Below are 19,058 nucleotides of genomic sequence, written 5' to 3'. Positions count from 1 at the left end.
ATCATGTGACACTTGGCAGTCATAGTGTATACATAACACAATACTTGTACATCAAGACCTTGCTTGTTTAACCAGTTAAAATTTATTTTAAAATGTTGCTCGTCTTGCAGAATGCTCACAGACCAAGGTTCCACTGTATATTGTTCTACATTCAACTTTTAAGCTTCCCCAAAGAGATAAACTGAAAAGGCTCTCTTAGAGCACTAGTGGGAAACTCTTTTTTCTGTTCTGTTTACACATTGTATATATGTAGTAAGAGAGTCAATGGATGACCTTACAAAAAAGACACACTGCGATTTTTTTAATAAGCCTGATTCATTTAGCTTTGAATGAAACCACTGTTGGTACAAAATAGAAAACCCATGCAACTATGCAATTAAATCCAGGTCACACAAGGTCCAATATTTTATAATTTCTTTAACGAAGTTAACATAAATCTTACGCGATGTGTCTATGTCAATATGTCTCGTACCTCATGCTTCCCCAGTTTGACTCTTTCAAATGCACCATTTTAGTGTCTAAATAAGATACTGCTAATCCAGGCCCCTGTAGAAAACTGCAGAGCCTAGCCAAGCAACAAGGCAATTTAATCGCAGGCCAACACAAAATTTAAAAAAAGACAAAAGGTGAGGAATATTTTCTTGCCTCTTTGTTTGCACGTATACACAACCAATAAATAATCAGAAAGTTAACCAAATACCCCAAATTTTGCATAAAAGGTCCCTTTAATTTAGCTCTGGAATTTTTTACACAACAGGTAACGTGAGCTTCCTACGCTGTAAATAAACACGGGCAACCTTGGGAGCAGGATTCATAGTTTAGATATGGTCTAAGCCCTTATTGTGGGTTCCTCCCTTTCCCCTCATTCAAAATAATTGTGCAAAATAAAAGCAGTGTGATGAATTGCAGCATCTAAATGAGGATCAGAGCTGTGGCTCAAACACTTAGCAAAGTATGCGTGCCTAAAATGAGATTTTTACCATTACTTACAATTAATGTGCAATTCTGGGACATCTGTTAGCAGTCTACTTTTACTTTGTTATGCATTGAGGGTTGGGAACATCATGGTAATCATAACTCCAACAAAAGGATGGCCCTATAATTGTGACTCAGCCTATAGCTTTACTTAAAATTTAACAATATAGTGTGCTCATACACATTATCATCAGGTATCATTATCATTAGGTAATAATTTAAATAAAATATTTGCATAATTTCCCTTTACTAAATAGAGAACAGTAAAGGCAGAGTGGAGACAGAAAAGGACAGGAGAGAGGGAGAGAGACAGAGTTAATACAGAGCTACAGAAGTATTTATTGAGCATGCTACAGCAGTAAAAGCAGATACAGGAACAAGAGGGATAGAGAAGCAAAAAACAAACCACAAACACAAATCAATGACAATCCTTTCCCAGTGTTAGAAAAAAACAATTCTTTAATTGTGCCACATCCAAACTGCACTTTTGTTTCCAAAGATGTATTAAAAAAAAAAAAAAAAAAAAGAGGAAACTATACATACATTTCTTAACCACCAGTTTAAAAATGTACAGTCCAGTCATGTAAGAAATACAACCATAAAGCTTTGGCAGCAAATGGTTTATATCTCTTGGTAACCGTTACATTTTTCCATAAAGGTTAAATATCAGCACGTTTGTGGGACTTGCTTCTGGGAAATACAAAACATGAAACTTTCTAAAAATCTGAACGCTCAGTAAATTAAGACTAAAGGCACAAATTTTGGTCCCACCAGGTTGTCCCTATTCTAAGTACTGCTCATGTCAAACTTCAGGCTCATGTTTGTTAGCTATAAATTCATGCAACAGCTGTTCTCTAAACAAGGATTCTCATAACTTATCTAGACATGCAGAGAAAAATGGTGTATGTCAAAAAAAAAAAATCCAATATGTATCAACACAGTCAGTGCCTACTACACAAAAAATTAAACATGGCATACTGTGTCATAACCTTTTGAAAATCACTTGGATACAAGCTAGCACTCAAACTTGCAGTGACCATTAAGCACTAGAATAGTCTGTTATATACACACACACCACTGGATCGTTCACCAGGATCCACAATCTTAGCCGATCAAATAAGCAAAACAAGACAAATGGTCAAAAAACAAACACATGGACTTGAGATTGGAGAGGCAAGATTTCACACACTGTACAGTTCACACAAGGAAAAAAAAACAAAAAAAAACAAAGCAACTGACATTTTTCAAACCATTAACACCTTCACAACAAATAAGCCTACGCTGTCATGTGGTGGATGTCTTGCATTTCTGAAAATTTATGGATGTGAAAATATTTATAATAGATTGTTGAGTAAGGCACATTCTTTGTCAACTAATCAGGATCAAGAGGATTCAACCTCCTGTAATGAAGAACTGGGGGGAGGTAATACACAGGGGGCTGTTAATGTATTATTTTCTTTCCCCAGATAAATCTGGTATAATTTACTCATTTTCATACGGAATGACTGGTAAAAGAAAACAAAACCTGTCAAAATGTGGTCCCCAGTGTACCAAAACAGTCAACAGGTAACATTAGAAAACATTAAACATATCTTCTTTTAAATGGTTGACTTGGAGAATGAAACCCTCAGATGGTGATTGTTACCCATGTTGTAGTTGTGTAGGTCGATCAAACACTGAATGGACTCTTCAACTGTAGATAACTGAATTAGAGCCATTTTACGATCTCTGCCATTTAAAAATAGTACAAGGTCAGCAACATAGTTATGGAAAACTTTGTACTGAAGCATTACATGAGCTAATTTTATTAATTGCACAAACAGAACTTACTGGAAAAATTTGAATGCTTTCACAGTGCCTCCGGAGTTGGTGAACAGTACTCTGAGGTCGTCTTCAGTAATGTCTTGCCTGTAAAATAGACAAGATAACGGGGTAAGTATTCCTAAAACCAGAGAAAATGACTGACAGTACCACAGTAAGAGCTGCACTTACGGGATGTTGGACAAATGCAGTGTTGCAGAGGGAGGAAATATGTTCTGGAAATTTTTAGAGCCAGGCTTCTTGAAACGATGTAGAGGAGAATTGGTGAAGTCCTTGGTGAGACCTTGGTCATCCAGGCCATCCCTGGGTAACTGAACCGTTTGATGCTTGGACAAGGTCACTCTGATGATTTTTGAATACATCTTCTGACCATTAAGATGACTCATTGCTAGAAATATACAGGGCAAACATGAGACAAGTTCAATGATTTAAATTTCATAAGACACCACAATTGGGGGGGAAAATAAGCCATGTTTCGAAATTTTACACTAGGCTTACCTAGCATCTACAAGCAGCAAATAAAGTATACAGACATTAGGGTGTCATGGCCTTTATACCGCCTGCAAGTTTCACAGGTGTTTATCAATTCTGAATGCATCATTTCTCACAAATGAAAATGCATGTCAATTTCACCTAGTGCTTCTCTTGTAAGGCATTCATATATGATTTAATCCATGTTAGTAAATAGATCACAATATACCTACATTAACATGCATTATCACTACAATAGTTTGTCACCCCTACGAGATTTAAATTCTTTAACCCAGTGGCAGGTTAACAAACTTAAAATGTAACCAAAACCAGCATGATCTGCATCTTATGCAAACAAACAGGTACTGACGGGGGAAAAGTGACACTTGAAAAATTATAATTACGCCACATATGGTGTTTTCCCCCCACTCAATAGTTAAGCAAATACACATGCATAAACTCCTATCGGTACTTGAACATGAAGATTAAGCAAAAGGCATGTCCATATGAGGAGAGATGGGTATTGATTGTTTCAGTTAGGAATCGTGATGCTTTTGTTTGCCAATTCTTTTTTGGCCACACCGATTTCAAAATAAATAAATTATTAATAAAAAAATTATAATAATAATATTCCATTGATTTATATGATTGTACCTGAGGTGGTAAAATGTTGCCATTCTTTTATAACCCTATAAGTAGTGAGCTATAATCTGTCTATAGACAGGCACTGTGTGGTAGGTAAAAACTATTTGCCAAGTTTTAGAATTGTAACAAAATATTATATTGGTATCTAGGTATCATGATATATTGGCTGGTCCCTTGTGATTTCCATCCCTATATATTAATATTATATAACTGTGTTACGATAGTTAACAAGTTACAGTTCTAAACAATTTAACCCAAATTAAACAAGTGCCACCAAATAACGGCTTTTAAGGGCTCAAAGTAAGTCAATTATTTAGGAATTTTTAGTCTGTTATAACAACACATAAGGGGAAAATATTAAAAGTGCTATGTTTTCAGATTATACAAAGCTAACAGCACTCGTTTAAAAATTACTGGGCTTGCTGCAAATGCATATTAACTTGCGATTGTTATTACAGTTTAAAAATATACATAAATATACTGTCGCGTAACCTACAGGATTCAAATCAGCAGTGGATTAAGGGTTTACCATTGTCCCCTTTTCCCATTTAAAACTATGGTAACCAAACCAATAAACATTATTCCATCTCAAGTGAAACAATGAGTGCCTCCCTTCAGTAAATTTTAAGCAACAATCCAAACTAAACTACTTCCAAGTGACTACAAGTCTATAGTAACATAAATTTAAACGAGAAAAATTTGTTTTTTTTAAAAATGATTTTCTTTTCTGACTGTAGACATAATTATGAAATCTTACCAAGCTGGGCCTGATTCATATCAGCCATCTGTATCAATGCACTATCTTTTTTGTTGTAGAGGATCTTCACACGCTGCACATCACCATACACCCCTGGATAATAGCAAGGAGCAGCAAGAGAAGCAAGAGGAGGAGGAGTAGGATGGAGAAGGAGGAACAGTTAGCCTTTTACAGGGTGAAACTTAGAGTGGAGAGCTAGACTCATCATAGAGAGAGACAGAACATTTTCCTAATGAAGAAAACTAATTACAGTTTAAACAGAAGCAAGAGATTCAGAGATTCCCTCAAATAAAAATACATTTAAATATAAGCTCTGAGATGACAGTACATGCAGAAACATGCATGCCTTTAAAATAAATAAATAAAATTAATAAAATACAAAAATAAAAAAAGCACTTCAAGGGAAAGAGGAAAAACTCAAAACTAAGAGTAAAATGCAAATGTTATTAAATAAATTAAAGACTTAACAAAATATGGGGGAATAATAAATGAAAACAACAACAACAACCAAAATAAATAAATAAACGTAGAGTGCTAACAAGAACATACCGAAGAGGGTAAACAGACTTTGGGGCGTAACCATCTTTAGAAGGAGAGAAGAGCAAGCAGCGTGAGACAGGTAGAGAGAAGAGTCGAGGAAGAGCGAAGATGAACAGATCATCCATAACGGAGGGTGGTTTCCCAGCAGAATGGTGAGGTGGTCATGGATCATGGGTCAAGGCAGTTAATTTGGGGGCAAGTTCATCCGAGGAACATATTTGTTCAAGCACAGAGCATGAACAGTGAGGTGTGGTCAGGGTGGGGCAGATTGGGAGAGGCAGATAGTAATGAAAAGGGAAGGATTTAGAAAGATAGAGGGGAGAGAGGAGAAAATGGGGAATGATTGGGAAGGGGGAGAAGGGAGACAAATGCAGAATAAAAAAAAAAGTGGGGGACAAAAAATATACAATACAGGTCAGTACACAGGAAATGCAGGAGTTTGGTCAGAAAATGGTTGCTCTGTGCAATTACAGAATATACAAGCAAATAATTGTGCCAACGTAGTTACCCAGAACCAGGGTAAGAAACATTAATAAAAAAGCAACAAATATTGTTATGGAGAGGGGGGAGAGCATGCAACATAATTAAATATAGGAGAGGCATAAGAATGGTAGTAAATTGTCCAATTGCTCAAATCGTCATGCAGTGTAATATTCCCCATAACTGCCATGCTAGTGTAGATTAGAAAACCACCATTGAGTTATGGCACGAACAGACAAAAGCCATGTCAGACCTGACAAACACACTTGGTCATTACTAAGAAAGTGACACATTCAAATTTGGATTTTTTCTTTCTTCCAGAAGTAAGGATAGTTAACACTTAAATTTTTTAACAAGTGTTCAGTTTCCAAAGTGAAAATGGGAAATTAATTTAGATGGATAATGGAAACATTTAACCAGTATAATAAAGCAGAAAGAAAGAGAGAGAAAGAGAGAGACAGAGTTAGAGACAAATGACTCATTTTGAGAAACAGCACAATTTAAGGATTAGGCAGGGCCATGAATAATTTCTAGAATAAAAGCAACTTTCAGAAAAGACAAATGACAAGCGGACACATGCAAGCAGAATGTGTTAGCTTAAAGGTTTAAAAAATAATAATTATGCAAACTGTTGTCATTACCACATAATTAACAGTCTTGTTCTTGAAGTTTTGCCAATTATGTAAATCATGTCATGGCACAATGATTTGTTTATTTTAACCTAAAGGTAAAAATACTAATAATTGTAACTGTAATAAGTGCAAAGGTTCATGTCTTGTGAAGAATCCAACCAAACAGATGCAGTTCCAACCAGCCTTACTGCACTTTGCTTCATCCACTGTGCATTATACTGATCAAACATGAACACACACAACAATGGTATAAAAAAAAAAAAAAGCAAACACAAAGCTATGTAGACTGAAACGTAATGGAGGCTATATAGAATGAGAAGCTTAAGAAATGACTGACCTCATCATTTAGATTGCTAACCAGGAGCACTCCGTTACCCGAGTGTCCGGACAGGGCGACTCGACCCGCTGCTGCTGCTGCCGCCGCCGCTGCACTCAGGGGACTCAGTGCACCTGCAGTTACACAAAGAGCTCATAGGCACACTGCCAACAACAACAATATAGCTGTTTTTCAAACACCAAAATTGCAAGTTGTGCAAAGCATGATTCAATAACAAAAAGTAAACACTAATATCTAGCTTCATAAAATGCATCTTATAAAATACTTTTTATTTTACACTGGTCAATTTGGATGAGTTTTATTAACCAATCTCGAACAAAAAATATCAAACATATAGGTCACATTTAATTAAATGAATATCTGTCAGAACTCATTTACAGCTTGGATTTACTTCAACTACAAAATGGGTGGATTTCTTCTCTACAGTATATAGCCATAATTATGGTATTTTAAGACTAGATTTTTAGAACATCCAAGGTATAAAAGTCTAAAATAATACTTCTATTTCGAATAACTGGCTTGGCAAACCAACAACAGAAGACAATAACATTCAAAAGACAATTTTACTCTGGAACCCCTCAGGTCTATAGCAGAAACCTTTATGCTCAGGTGGAAACACATGCTGTGTACATTGTTCATTAACTGAGAACAAGATTTTGGCCTTTGTAATTATCTAATCATGCCAGGTTTCTAATGAAACATTAGCACCTGACCTGCTCATAACAATAAAGACCTGTGATAATTTATTTTTTTAAGAAATAACTGCACATACGGCAACACTAAAGTCACACTGCTAGCATACTTTGTTGCCTTGTTGTCACACCCCTCTCTCATCTTTTTAACGTGTTACAAATGCAAGATCAGAGAGAGCTGAAAAGTTACGTTACAAGCTCACTGAAGCAGTATAATAAATAAAATGGTAAAGTATATTTAAAAAAATTATTTTAAGCAATAATAGTGTGAAAACACCTAAATGAAGATTGATCCATCCAATGCTACATCCATGCCAGTGTGAAAAGCTTGAGCTACACAACTTTTAAAATATTATGCATTCACTTGGCCCTGGATTTTGGGAGATATACATGAATCCAAGTTAGTTTTACTTCACACGGACTGATAGTCCATACTTTCAGGTTCTGTGTGCTACATTCTGGACAGCAAAAATCTACTTAAAAAAAAAAAACCTTTAAAATACTGACCATAATGTATGAAGGTAAAACAGTAGCAAAACTCGAGAGCTTGCAAATTTGAATGTGAGAACTTGTAAAATTGACATTTGTATTTGTAAGTTGAAATTTATACTCACAGCTCTGATGTGAAGAGCTGCATCTATCGATTTGCACACATAGACAATACTCAGAACACCTGTGTTTTGAATTCGAAGTTGCAGATTAATAGTGACAAATGTGTAAAGTGTCATTCACAAACAAAATGACAGGCACAATTGTGTACTACACATTTATCTTTGCGCTTTACTTCAGTTTCGCTGTACAACCACAAGTCGGCACTCACAACCTTTTAGATCTGGCAGTACAACCTCAAATCCCAGCGCTCTGACTTTTGCTACTCATTTTGCGATATTCCTGTAGCAAAACTCACTTGTGCACTTGTAAACTCAAACTTGAGAGAGCAGAGTCAGGGGCGGGGTGGGAATGAAGTCATTTTATTGGCCGATGCCAGCCAATGAAGTGGGATTGTTTGATGCCGCCATCGCAATCCATCGACCACCACCACCGAAATTGCGCACAAAACGTCCCACTTCATTGGCTGGCTCCAACCAATTAAACGACATTGCTGTGCTTTTACTGGTATATAAAATCCAGTAAAACTAATGATATTTTATAAAAATATTTTCCAAGCGTTTAAAAGCAAAATAGCTGATACATATGCATACAAATGTTTGCATTGTGGCTGGCGTTGTTCATTGGTGAGGCATCGACCAATAAAATGACTTCATTCCCACCCCAGCCCCGCCCCCGACTCTGCTCTCTCAAGTTCGAGTTTACAAGTGCACAAGTGAGTGCACATTGTGCCTGTCATTTTGTTTATGTGAATGACACTTTACACATTTGTCACTATTAATCTGCAACTTCAAATTCAAAACACAGGTGTTCTGAGTATTGTCTATGTGTGCAAATTGATAGATGCAGCTTTTCACATCAGAGCTGTGAGTATAAATTTCAACTTACAAATACAAATATCAATTTTACAAGTTCTCACATGCAAATTGGCAAGTTCTCGGGTTTTGTTACTGTTTTACCTTCATAATAATGAGACTGTATAAGCCTGTGTCCTCAGTACAAGCTGAAGTCACAGTTTAGAACTAATTTCCATCTGATGATGATTAGAGCTATAAATAACCATTTATTTTTTTTATTAAATTTAATGAAGTTTCCAATTATGCCAATAATATTTGGTTTATTTTGCACAAGGAAAGATTTTTAAATTCAAACTGCTCAAACACTCAAAAAAACAAAACAAAAAAAAAACCTACCCAAGTGTGTAAATTCACAGTCATTTATACCACTTAAACTTATTTTATTGTATACAAAAGCTTCCTTTTAAAATTTAAACAATGTAACTTTCAGATGCAGGAATGGACAAGTCTTTAGCTAAACCACTGGCTAATCGCAATTAACCAGGCTAAGCAGTAGAGCAAAGGTAATGAAACATCTTGTTTTATATTGTGCTATATTGTGCTACAAGTAATTCTGTGTTGCTTATTAGAGGATTGGATCAGATGTTTTTCTAAATCTGATCCAGGCTTTTCCTGTCGATATGGCCTCAGGGTTGCTACTAGATAAAGGAAGTGCCATATGCACTACCGGGTATGTCTTTTATTGTACTTCATCACCATTAGGTTCTAAACAAAGCTATACAATATACACAAGGGATCATCCATGTTACCTACAACGTATGGCTATTTATAAGGTATGTGTCTTGTGACGGTAGAGCAAAAAACAGCTGAAGGATTGGTCCTTTGCAGATAATATCAGTTTACCCAAGGAATACTTTTTTTTTTTTTTTAGTAAATATTCTGTTTGCTGCTATCAATCCTAAAATGTTGTATCAGGTGAAATTGAATACACAGTTTGGATTCAAATAACTTCCACTTTTTGAGAAATTTATAAAGCTCCAAACCAAGACTCAGAAAAAGAAGAAAAAGAGGGAGATACCTGGGATCTTACCGAGCAGGGAGTTTGAGTCCTTGCCAAAGGCTGCTGCCACCGAGGGGTCCACAGCAGGCTGCCCATCACCTGCAGGGAGCTCTGGTCTAGTGTAGTCCCTGCTCTTATCATTGTTGTACTTCACATTCAGGTTGACAAGCTTGGAGTAGTCTATACGGAGCGTACAGCAAGCATTGTATATGTTCTGACCATCGAGTGCCTAGGAGAGAGCAAGAATTACTTACATTTTAAACAACATGTACAGCATTGTACAAACCTGAGCACTGAGGGCACAATTTGCCATAAACAGATCCAACACCCACCACTTTGGCCTGCTGAGCACTCGATGCATCATTGTACTGTAGCAAGGCCTGAAACTGATTGTTCTTTGTGAAAGTGATGATTTTCATAACTGTGCCAAACTTTGAGAAGATCTATTGACAGAGAAAGGAGAGAATTGAGAAGATCTATCAACAAAAAAAGGGAGAAAAACATACAAAAAAACAACAATTATACAAAGACAACGTAAGAATGTAAACCACTTTAAAAACAGAAGTTTTTACATTTACATACAATGTGCAAATGTATGTGTTTTAAATATAGAATTTTTGTTTAATTTGGCAAACAGAAAAAATATCGGACAGCCATTTGTAGGATGCCAACCTGCTGCAATACATCGAGAGTGACAGGGTAGAACATGTTGTCTATAATAATCCTCAAAACTGGACTGCTGGGTGTTGAGAGTGTTCCATCACCGGAGCCTGATGTGGGTGTTCCGGACTGAGCAGTAAAAATAGCAGACAACATCCAAGTTTCAGCATAAAAGCCCAGGCGGCACAAACACTGTTCAACTATTATTCAATAACAGTTGTGATGCATGTCAAATGATTTATGAAGAAGGTTGGTCACCTGGTTTGTCTCAGTCTTGAGCTCTTTGTGATTTGAATACTGGATGAAGACGGGGACATTTCGAACATGTGGTGTAACAGCTGAATAGTAGTTCACCATGGTAATAGCTGCTTCCTCCGTGCTCAGCTCTAGGAATGCCTACACAGAGCAAACGTCAAAAGTAAAAGTCTAATATACTCATCTATTAAAACTCATTAAATATTAAATAAAGTTATTAAATAACTTATTAAATAAAAGAAAATGCAGCTCCAAAACTTACCTGGTTTTTGCCTTTTAAGGTAAGGATATTAGTGACCTTTCCAAAGGGCAATCCTAAGGCAATGATCTCCGTCTCTGAGACCTCACTGGGTAGTTTCCTGATATGAAGAACCCGTGATGGAGGAGCCTCTCCCACTCTTTCTTCAACTCTGAGTTTTTTGCTGTCACTTCCATTGGATGTGCCATCTAACAAGGTAATGCAGCAGAGCAATGCATTACAGCAAAATTGTAATGAAATCAAGACAACTGGTTAATATTGGGACTCGCTTGGATAGAATTACCCAAATGCTGGAACTGTTTAATAATTATTCCAATTGTCATCCTTCTAATTCAATTAAAGAAACTCACAACTGCCCTGACGATCAAATTTTTCTACACAATGCCTATGATTTAATTATTCTGCTTTGTTCAATAAACAGAAACAAAGAAAACAGTGTCATGCTTACCACTCATACTACTCATCCCCGAGTTGGGACTGTTGTACATGCTGCTGGACAACAGCTCATCTGACCCCCTCTAAAATAAAGAAAAATTTCAAGTGAAATACACAGCACCTTCCAATGCTTTACTTTCGCTACTGTCAAGAACATGAAACACAGCTCTCTAAAGACTTAAAATACCAACCCTTCTATTTTTCCTAAGATGTCTTTCTGATCTTGCAGTGTCTGGGATGTAAGAAAGTCAGTTCATCCTAAACTCAATTAGATCCCTGAAGTCCCCTAAATGTTTATAGCATTAGCCACTATGTAGCTCAAAATACATCTAAAAGTGAATGATGGACACTAGGCAAAGCTGCAAACCCTAAATTGTTTCAAGTCAAGTCAACTATACTTGGTAGGGGTTTGGAACTAACATCCCTTATGATTAGGAAATGATCTGTTAATAAACCACAATTGTGGATTTTACCATTTGCACCGACTAAGTTGTTGCATGACTATTTAAAATGGGGATCGGCCTAAGCACACTTGTAACAATTTTGACTTTGGTTAAAATGTGCTTTGGGTGAAGGTAATCAAGTTTCCAACATAAGCTTTTAATAGAATCTCAAAAGCTAAATGAAAAACATCCAATAAAGTCAAAACCACAAACGCTACTAAAATCAATGTTTTCCCATAACTACTTCCACACACAAACAGGTTAAAATCATTCTCTAGGGAGGAAAATTCTGTTGGTGGAACACAAACCAAGTTAGGAGATCTGCTAGCAGAAGGCATTTCTGAGAATATCACAATTTTCCTAACCATCTTAGACATAAACAGGCCCCATTCAATTACTGCCAGTCTAATATTATGAAAGCCGGAGATGGAAACTTGAAGTAGGCCTAAATCAAATATCCAGGGGACAGTTCTAAATCTTCTCTATTTCTTCAATGACAAATAGCCACGGAATATCAAATGATACATTTTAATGGCCTTGGCATTTTCCCTTCCATTATTCCAAAAAAAAAAAAAAAAAAAAAAGCTCTAGTCTGGATTTATTTGTCTTTGTTTTTAATGACATTATACATCCTTAAACATTAAAGTGAAATGCAATTTCGCCAACATGGATCCACACAAGGGCAAACCATTAGGACATGTCAGGCTAGTATTTAAAGAGCTGGGTTGGAAATTAACTTCTCGTCAGTCTCTTCTAAAACAAAGGTACATTTCGTCATTATCAGGTAAAATTGTGTATTCCGTTAACCACTTGACAGACAAGTGTGCAAACAGTCTTTCTAATGCCAGTCTCAGAACATGCACTTAAACTGCCACAAGAGCTTTTTAAATGGTAATGGGAACCAGTGTTGCATTAAGTACTGGAAGTTTCAAGAGTCACACAATTAGGTGTTTAGTCAAACCAAGACTTTTGATTATGCGGAGTAACAGCACAAGCTTATGTGAGCATTTCACTAGTGCTTGGATACCATCAAAGTAGAAATTTTTCAGTATGCAGGAGCCATGTTCGAACTGCCTGATTCACATGATTCACATTCCGGTTTGATGTGAAACCCCCTTTTATGTAGCACCTTCCATCTGATAGGTATTAAGTTTCATTCTCCCAACCCTTCAAAAACACATTAACATTTCTTCCATGTCCACTGGACACTTGTCTCAACATGGTTGTTTAAGAAATGATAAGTTGCTCACTCTATCATTTAGAGTTAAAAGAATTGTCGCCAGCTGAAACATTAATCTCTGCAGAATTTATCCAATCAAAGGCTCTTAAGTGTTCGCATATTTAAACTCAAATGGTGGTTTTTGGGCCAGGCATCATTAATAATAATAATAATAATAATAATATATTTAATTATACTTCAGGACATCTTGGCTAGCTTAAGTCCACTTCCCCCTTATAAAATAGTCTAGTTACCCCTATTTCATGAAACATATATAGGCAAACAGCAAACTTTTTTCCAGAATGCATGTAGCAATAGGTCAATAACTGCAATGATTTACCTAGGGTGTGCTTTTTGCATTTGTTCTGTTAACGTGATTGACAGACATAATAAAGAGAAATATTAAAGCCAAAGCTTTACTGAATGTCTGCTTAATATTTCAGCCTAAAAACTACGAAAACGCTCCTGCCATCAAAAAGCACAGAAGTGAAAACCTTTAGCAAAATCTATTTAAAAAATGCCTTAAAAAAAAAAAAAAAAAAAACTTCGACTGTTTCTAATAATCTAAGCACCTGTACAGACAATTGTACATTATTTTTACTAAACCGTGAATGACAACAAATAAAATGTTCCACACAAGCAGGGCCTGATGAAAAATTCTGCAGAGCAGACGTGACCTGCCGCGCAAACAGCATCACTTAATCTGCAAACCTGAGGTACCTAATTTGTGTCTATTGTAGTTTTAATGGAGTTGTACTAAACATTATTGGAAACGCATTGTGTATTATCTCGCTCAGGTCCCATGTTATCTGACCACCTGCTCCCAACCGCATGGAAGTAAAAAGCATTAAGTCTATGAACACACCCCTAAATTACACAGCATGTAAGAGGGGCTTTCCTACATCAAAATACTACTAGACATGGCTTCATATTTTCACAATAAAAACATAAAATAAAAAGTTATTTTGACATTCAGATGCTATAGCTTTAAACTGTTCATAGGTGGGTATTCAAACGAAAACACTAAGCCTTAATATTAACCTAATCTTTGCTGCAGTTGAACCGACTTCATGTTAGTGTTTAGAATGCTCTGATACATCCTTACTATTTTCTTGTTATTTACAGGCATTTTAACTCTTATTAATCATTGCAATATTTGTTTAAATAATCTAAAAATTACACATTCACTTTCTTTAAAGCTTTCCTAAATTTAGCATATAAACAGTCACTTGGCAAATGGCACTGTAAATGCAAATAGAAAGGTAAATAAAGTCAAAGCTTACCTTTACACCAACTGCAACATCACTGATGCTTGGGGGGGCGGGGTAAACATAACAAGGATTTTAATAAGAAACATATTCAAACAAAATCAATGTATGGTGGCTATCAGGTCTTGTTAACAAAATTAAATGAAGCACAAAGATTAAGACATTATGTCAACCATTAACACCCTTAAAATTAATTTATTTTACTTTAATTTACAACTTGATATTGCTAATGATCTCTAAAAAGCTTGTCCACTGCATCCATTAAAGTAAGGAATTTTCACATTAGGTACGATAAATTTGTACTGTGCTCCAGAACAATTGCTCCCCTCCCCATTCCCCCGATGGCCAGCATTCACATTATTTTTGCTTAGGCACACTTGCATATTTACACCCGCCGAAACTTTTTTGTGAGCTGCCGCCAAACACAAGAAGGGAGCAACGATATTATGCTTTGTGTCACGCATAATAATTTTGATATTTAAGGAGGGAAAGAATCAAATTTGCATATCCTCCTAGTTTATCAGCTATGTCTGCGAAATTGCCACGTGCTACATGCACACACAGGTTTTATAGGAAACGGAAGGCACTGATGACATCATATCCAAACAGTGATCCATTTATGTTTCCAGGTAGTATTGCCTCTTATATTTGTCTCTCTCCATCCCAGGTTATGGTGTAATCTTTACTCGGGCACGGTTCCCAAGCCTGAAACGATTGTGTTCTCACTGATCAAACTGTACCAGACATTGGAGTAAATTTTTTGGATATGAACTCGGGTGCTTTAATGTGAAAATTAGATTACTAACCAATTGAGTGACTGTAAGAAAATATGTTAATCCAAGCACTTATTCCATGTTGAAAATTTTCCTTGAAAAATAAATAATAAAAATTATAGATTGTGCTTGGTTTGAAATACAAAATCACAATATGCGGAATGTAAATATTCACACAATATCGCTCATTTTTACACTTACTGAATCTCTAGAAAACAAAGACTAGACAATGAAGTTACAACTTGCCCAGTAATGAAAGCAGAAGGAAAGGTTTCGGCCATTTGCTTAAGTCATAGTGTGTTATACAATATTAAAAACCTAAAACCAATAAATATGATAAAACCATCAGTTTGTATTACAGGCCATACAAATAGCCAAAAAAAAAAGCAAACACCAAAATTAGTGAGATTTTAGAGTGATGCTGTTGGTCTTAAATAATCGATTGGGGGTTTAAACAACAGTAAAAGCAGATCATCACTGTCTGTCTGTCCATCAGAGTTACTGGCCTTCCAACAGCATCATAACTAAAACGTTAAATGACACCACTAACCGTTAAACAGCCTGTGTTACAGTAAATACTGATAGGTTGTGACTACGTACGTGTGCATTTCTTCGTTTCGTTGTTATACCGTTTCTACCCCTGGCACCCACACGTCTCATAACGGGCCGCATTAGCTTTGTAGCATAAAGCAGCGGGAACGGTACAGGTTAGCATTTAGCTATCACGCTAGCATCGGCTTGGCAGGTGACGTAAAGACAAACGTGCGATTTTCTCGATTTGTTATATTTACACGTCGTAACTGCTAATTAAAACGTACCTATTTAAAAAAGAAAAAATCCAATAGTCTAAAGAAAACAAAAAAAACAAACAAAACAAACCAGACGCTCACACTTAGCCACTCTGCTCGCCCAGCGTGTTGGCTAACTAGTAAACATTCTGCTCCCAACTATAGCCGAGTAAAGAAATAAGCTATTTATTGTGATTTATTTGCATCGAAAGTGGATTTTGTGACACTCATACGGACAGATTTATAATAAGCTTTTAATAAGGGTGCAATTATATAATCTGCACACACGCGCGCGCACATACAGTGTTGCTAACTACACGCCACGCTACGCTACCTGCCTCATTCTTGCACCGATTCAATGAGTTAGCTGGCTAGCCTAGTAGCGTCTGGCGTAACTGTGTTCACATACACATTCACCAATTATGCAGTTTTTATATGTCTAGAAATATAACGTTAAAAGCAATAATAACCAGGGATAAACTCACCCGTCCATCGCTGAAAAAGCTCTCTCCACACCCCAGACACCAGCAGCAACAATCCCTCTAGCTGCATACAAGGCAACAAAATGGAGGCGGAAATAGTTTCCGGAAAAACCCGGAAATCCACGAGTCGAGGAGATTTTTGTTTTTGGCTGGATGTTGTTGTGAACCTGGAAATTCTTAGAACAATAAGAGATAATCTGATTGTTACATTCAACCTAGCATTCTCCTTCCTGCAAAATATGTATTTGTTTTTTTTTTATGTAGTTTTACCTTTATGATAGAAATAACAGGATTAATTTATGTCATGGTTATTCACATAGGATATGGGTCTTCCATTTTACTGCAAAGAGCCATCGTTTTGGTAGGCCTTTATTCCAGCCAATTAGGCGGTACACTTTATAGTTGATTGGAGACCAAGATGAACCAATAAAGAAATGGAGTGAGGTGTGAGAGGAATGAGAATGAGAGGCCTTCTGCTCTCATCTCAAGTGGTGTCCTCAATCTGGGAGAGGCTTGGCAGGGCACAGGTGGACCTTTTCTCTGATGAAAAATTGACTCATAGATATCTGTAATGGTCAAAACATCTCGCTTCCTCCTTTAGCAGATCCGCTGTCCCAAACGGAGGGAAGGTCCCAGAACATTGCATTTTCCTTGTCAGAGTGTTCCTTGTCATGATCAGTGCATGCCTTAAAATAAAATTTAAATTGGGCATTTTAAATGACAAAATAATTGTAGGTAATATATTATACAACAGTTAGTTCTGACCGAGTGTAAATATAAAGTATAACAGCACTGGTACGTTTAACGGTATATATCACTCTGGTCCCCAGCATTAATGAAAGAAGGTTGGTATGGTCCACAGTACTGGAAAGAAGGGAGAGCAGCTGCCTTTCAAAACTCACATTCAAAAGCAGTCACATAAATACCTTCAGCAAGAAAACACACCTGAGAACATAAGGTAATCTTTAAAAACACTTTGTCTTCTAGTCCTCAGTCACCAGCTCCGCAAATCAAGGTTAGTTAGTTCCACCAGTCGCAGAAGTATATATGTTGGTGAAACAAAATAACTACTGTAGGTAAAAAAAACAAATAATAATCTGTTGATAAAAAATGGTGTTTGTAGACCTGTTGTTTAAAAGTAATAAAACACTCGGGCTTCTTTTGTATCAAATGTCAGTATGGCGGTGTTATCTTTAGGCTGCATCTACAAAATGTCCTAGTGAGAAGTTATATGCTGAGGATCCTTTGACCTGTCCTCACCACCTATGAGGATGAATTCCATGAAGCACCTATAGAAGTTGGGAGCATTTCTGCTTTGCTCTGTCTTCTTTGGAAGAAAAAGTGCTGACTACAGAAGACATGCAGATATTGTGCCACAATATCTACTCTAAGGTTTTAGAAATGGTGTTCATGAATTCTTAGCAGTAATTTATGCCATGTACCCACAGGACTGGACAACAACAGTGTGTTAGTAAGTTCCCATTTTCATTTTCCTATTGCCCCAGAATATATGCTTTTGAGATTTGTTTTTTTAATGTCAGCCATTTGGGTTTCCACCTAGTACACAAATCCTAGTCAACTACAGAGGAGGCAGCACCACACACACCACTGTGTGTTTTTCCTTATCATCCAACTCATCAACTAATTATTAAACTCTTCAAAATTCCAGTCAGGCTTTCTAGGCCTTCAAATTGACAAAATAACATTTGTACATTTGTATATGGCTTTGTCAAGCAGCCAGTGTGACTAAGAATGAGGTGTACAAATGCAGACACTATACTGACAGTTTTCATGAGTAATGTATTTCTGCTGGCATAGCTAAGATTGTCTGACTAACTTTGACTGGTCATAAATAATCTCATGGTAATGTAGCCAGATTTTGCTGTGATGACACCATGAAATTATATATATATATATATATATATATATATATATATAGAGAGAGAGAGAGAGAGATAGATAGATAGATAGATAGATAGATAGATAGATAGATAGAAGTAGTATATTTAATAAATATTTATTCCATACTACCTAACACTGAAACAGACATGATGCTATAGATTTACATCAATGCTAGACACCAACAGAGGGTTTGTTGGTATGCGTGGTATTACCTGTTTATGGTACTATTTAGGCCAAACAATGGCCATTTAATCCCTGAGCTATTTGAGAAACTTTCTTCTAAACAGAATCTGGCCCATTGGATTTTGGGATGTCATCACAATTGCCTACAAGGCCCTAGAAGCCCATCTTTGAGAAGTGTCTCTTTCTTTTGGACAATGCAGGGATTCTGTGCTGCTTTTACCTTTGTCACAGTGCACTTTCCCTACAGGGTTCTACAAAGTTAATAGTGTCCCTGGTAGTGGGAAGTGCAGGGAGTTTTTTTGATCATTTTAAATCATGTTGGTGACACACAGCTGCAGGGTTCAGTATTGAGCTCTGGTTACTTTCTGTGCTTAATTTCAGCCGATTGGAAATATCCACTGAACCTGTGACCAGGACAAAGTGGTCTCTTAGGTTGGATAAATGGAGCATACTGTATGTATTATAAATTATATTATTTTTGTTGTATTAATGTATTAGTCTGTGTATTAATTGTGTCACGTAGACTGTAGAAGCTTTAAAACGTACCTGGTGAAATGTACAGTAGAAAGAAAAGG

The 19,058-nt window shown here is 36.5% G+C and overlaps 1 protein-coding gene across 2 annotated transcripts; it reads right to left on the bottom strand.

Moving 5' to 3' along the window:
- Nucleotides 1–1,294: 1,294 nt before the first annotated feature.
- On the bottom strand, nt 1,295–16,477 carry ptbp2a (polypyrimidine tract binding protein 2a). 2 transcript variants are annotated; one of them, XM_053494382.1, is made up of 14 exons: nt 16,402–16,477; nt 14,371–14,398; nt 11,439–11,508; nt 10,994–11,178; nt 10,735–10,872; nt 10,489–10,605; nt 10,149–10,259; nt 9,835–10,045; nt 6,659–6,771; nt 5,219–5,252; nt 4,670–4,762; nt 2,968–3,184; nt 2,806–2,883; nt 1,295–2,703 (listed from the first exon to the last, which is right to left on the bottom strand). In XM_053494382.1, exons 1-14 carry the CDS (start codon nt 16,407–16,409, stop codon nt 2,574–2,576), a joined length of 1,533 nt encoding a protein of 510 aa, XP_053350357.1. In that variant the 5' UTR covers nt 16,410–16,477; the 3' UTR covers nt 1,295–2,573. The 2 variants fall into 2 exon arrangements, with proteins under 2 accessions (XP_053350357.1, XP_053350358.1); XM_053494383.1 differs by having other exon boundaries at nt 9,847–10,045.
- Nucleotides 16,478–19,058: the final 2,581 nt, after the last annotated feature.

The sequence above is a fragment of the Clarias gariepinus genome, chromosome 4 (genome assembly GCF_024256425.1).
Source record: "Clarias gariepinus isolate MV-2021 ecotype Netherlands chromosome 4, CGAR_prim_01v2, whole genome shotgun sequence".
Taxonomy (NCBI): Eukaryota; Metazoa; Chordata; class Actinopteri; order Siluriformes; family Clariidae; genus Clarias; species Clarias gariepinus.
Note: the sequence above shows the minus strand (reverse complement) of the source record. Positions and strands in the feature narration are given on the sequence as shown.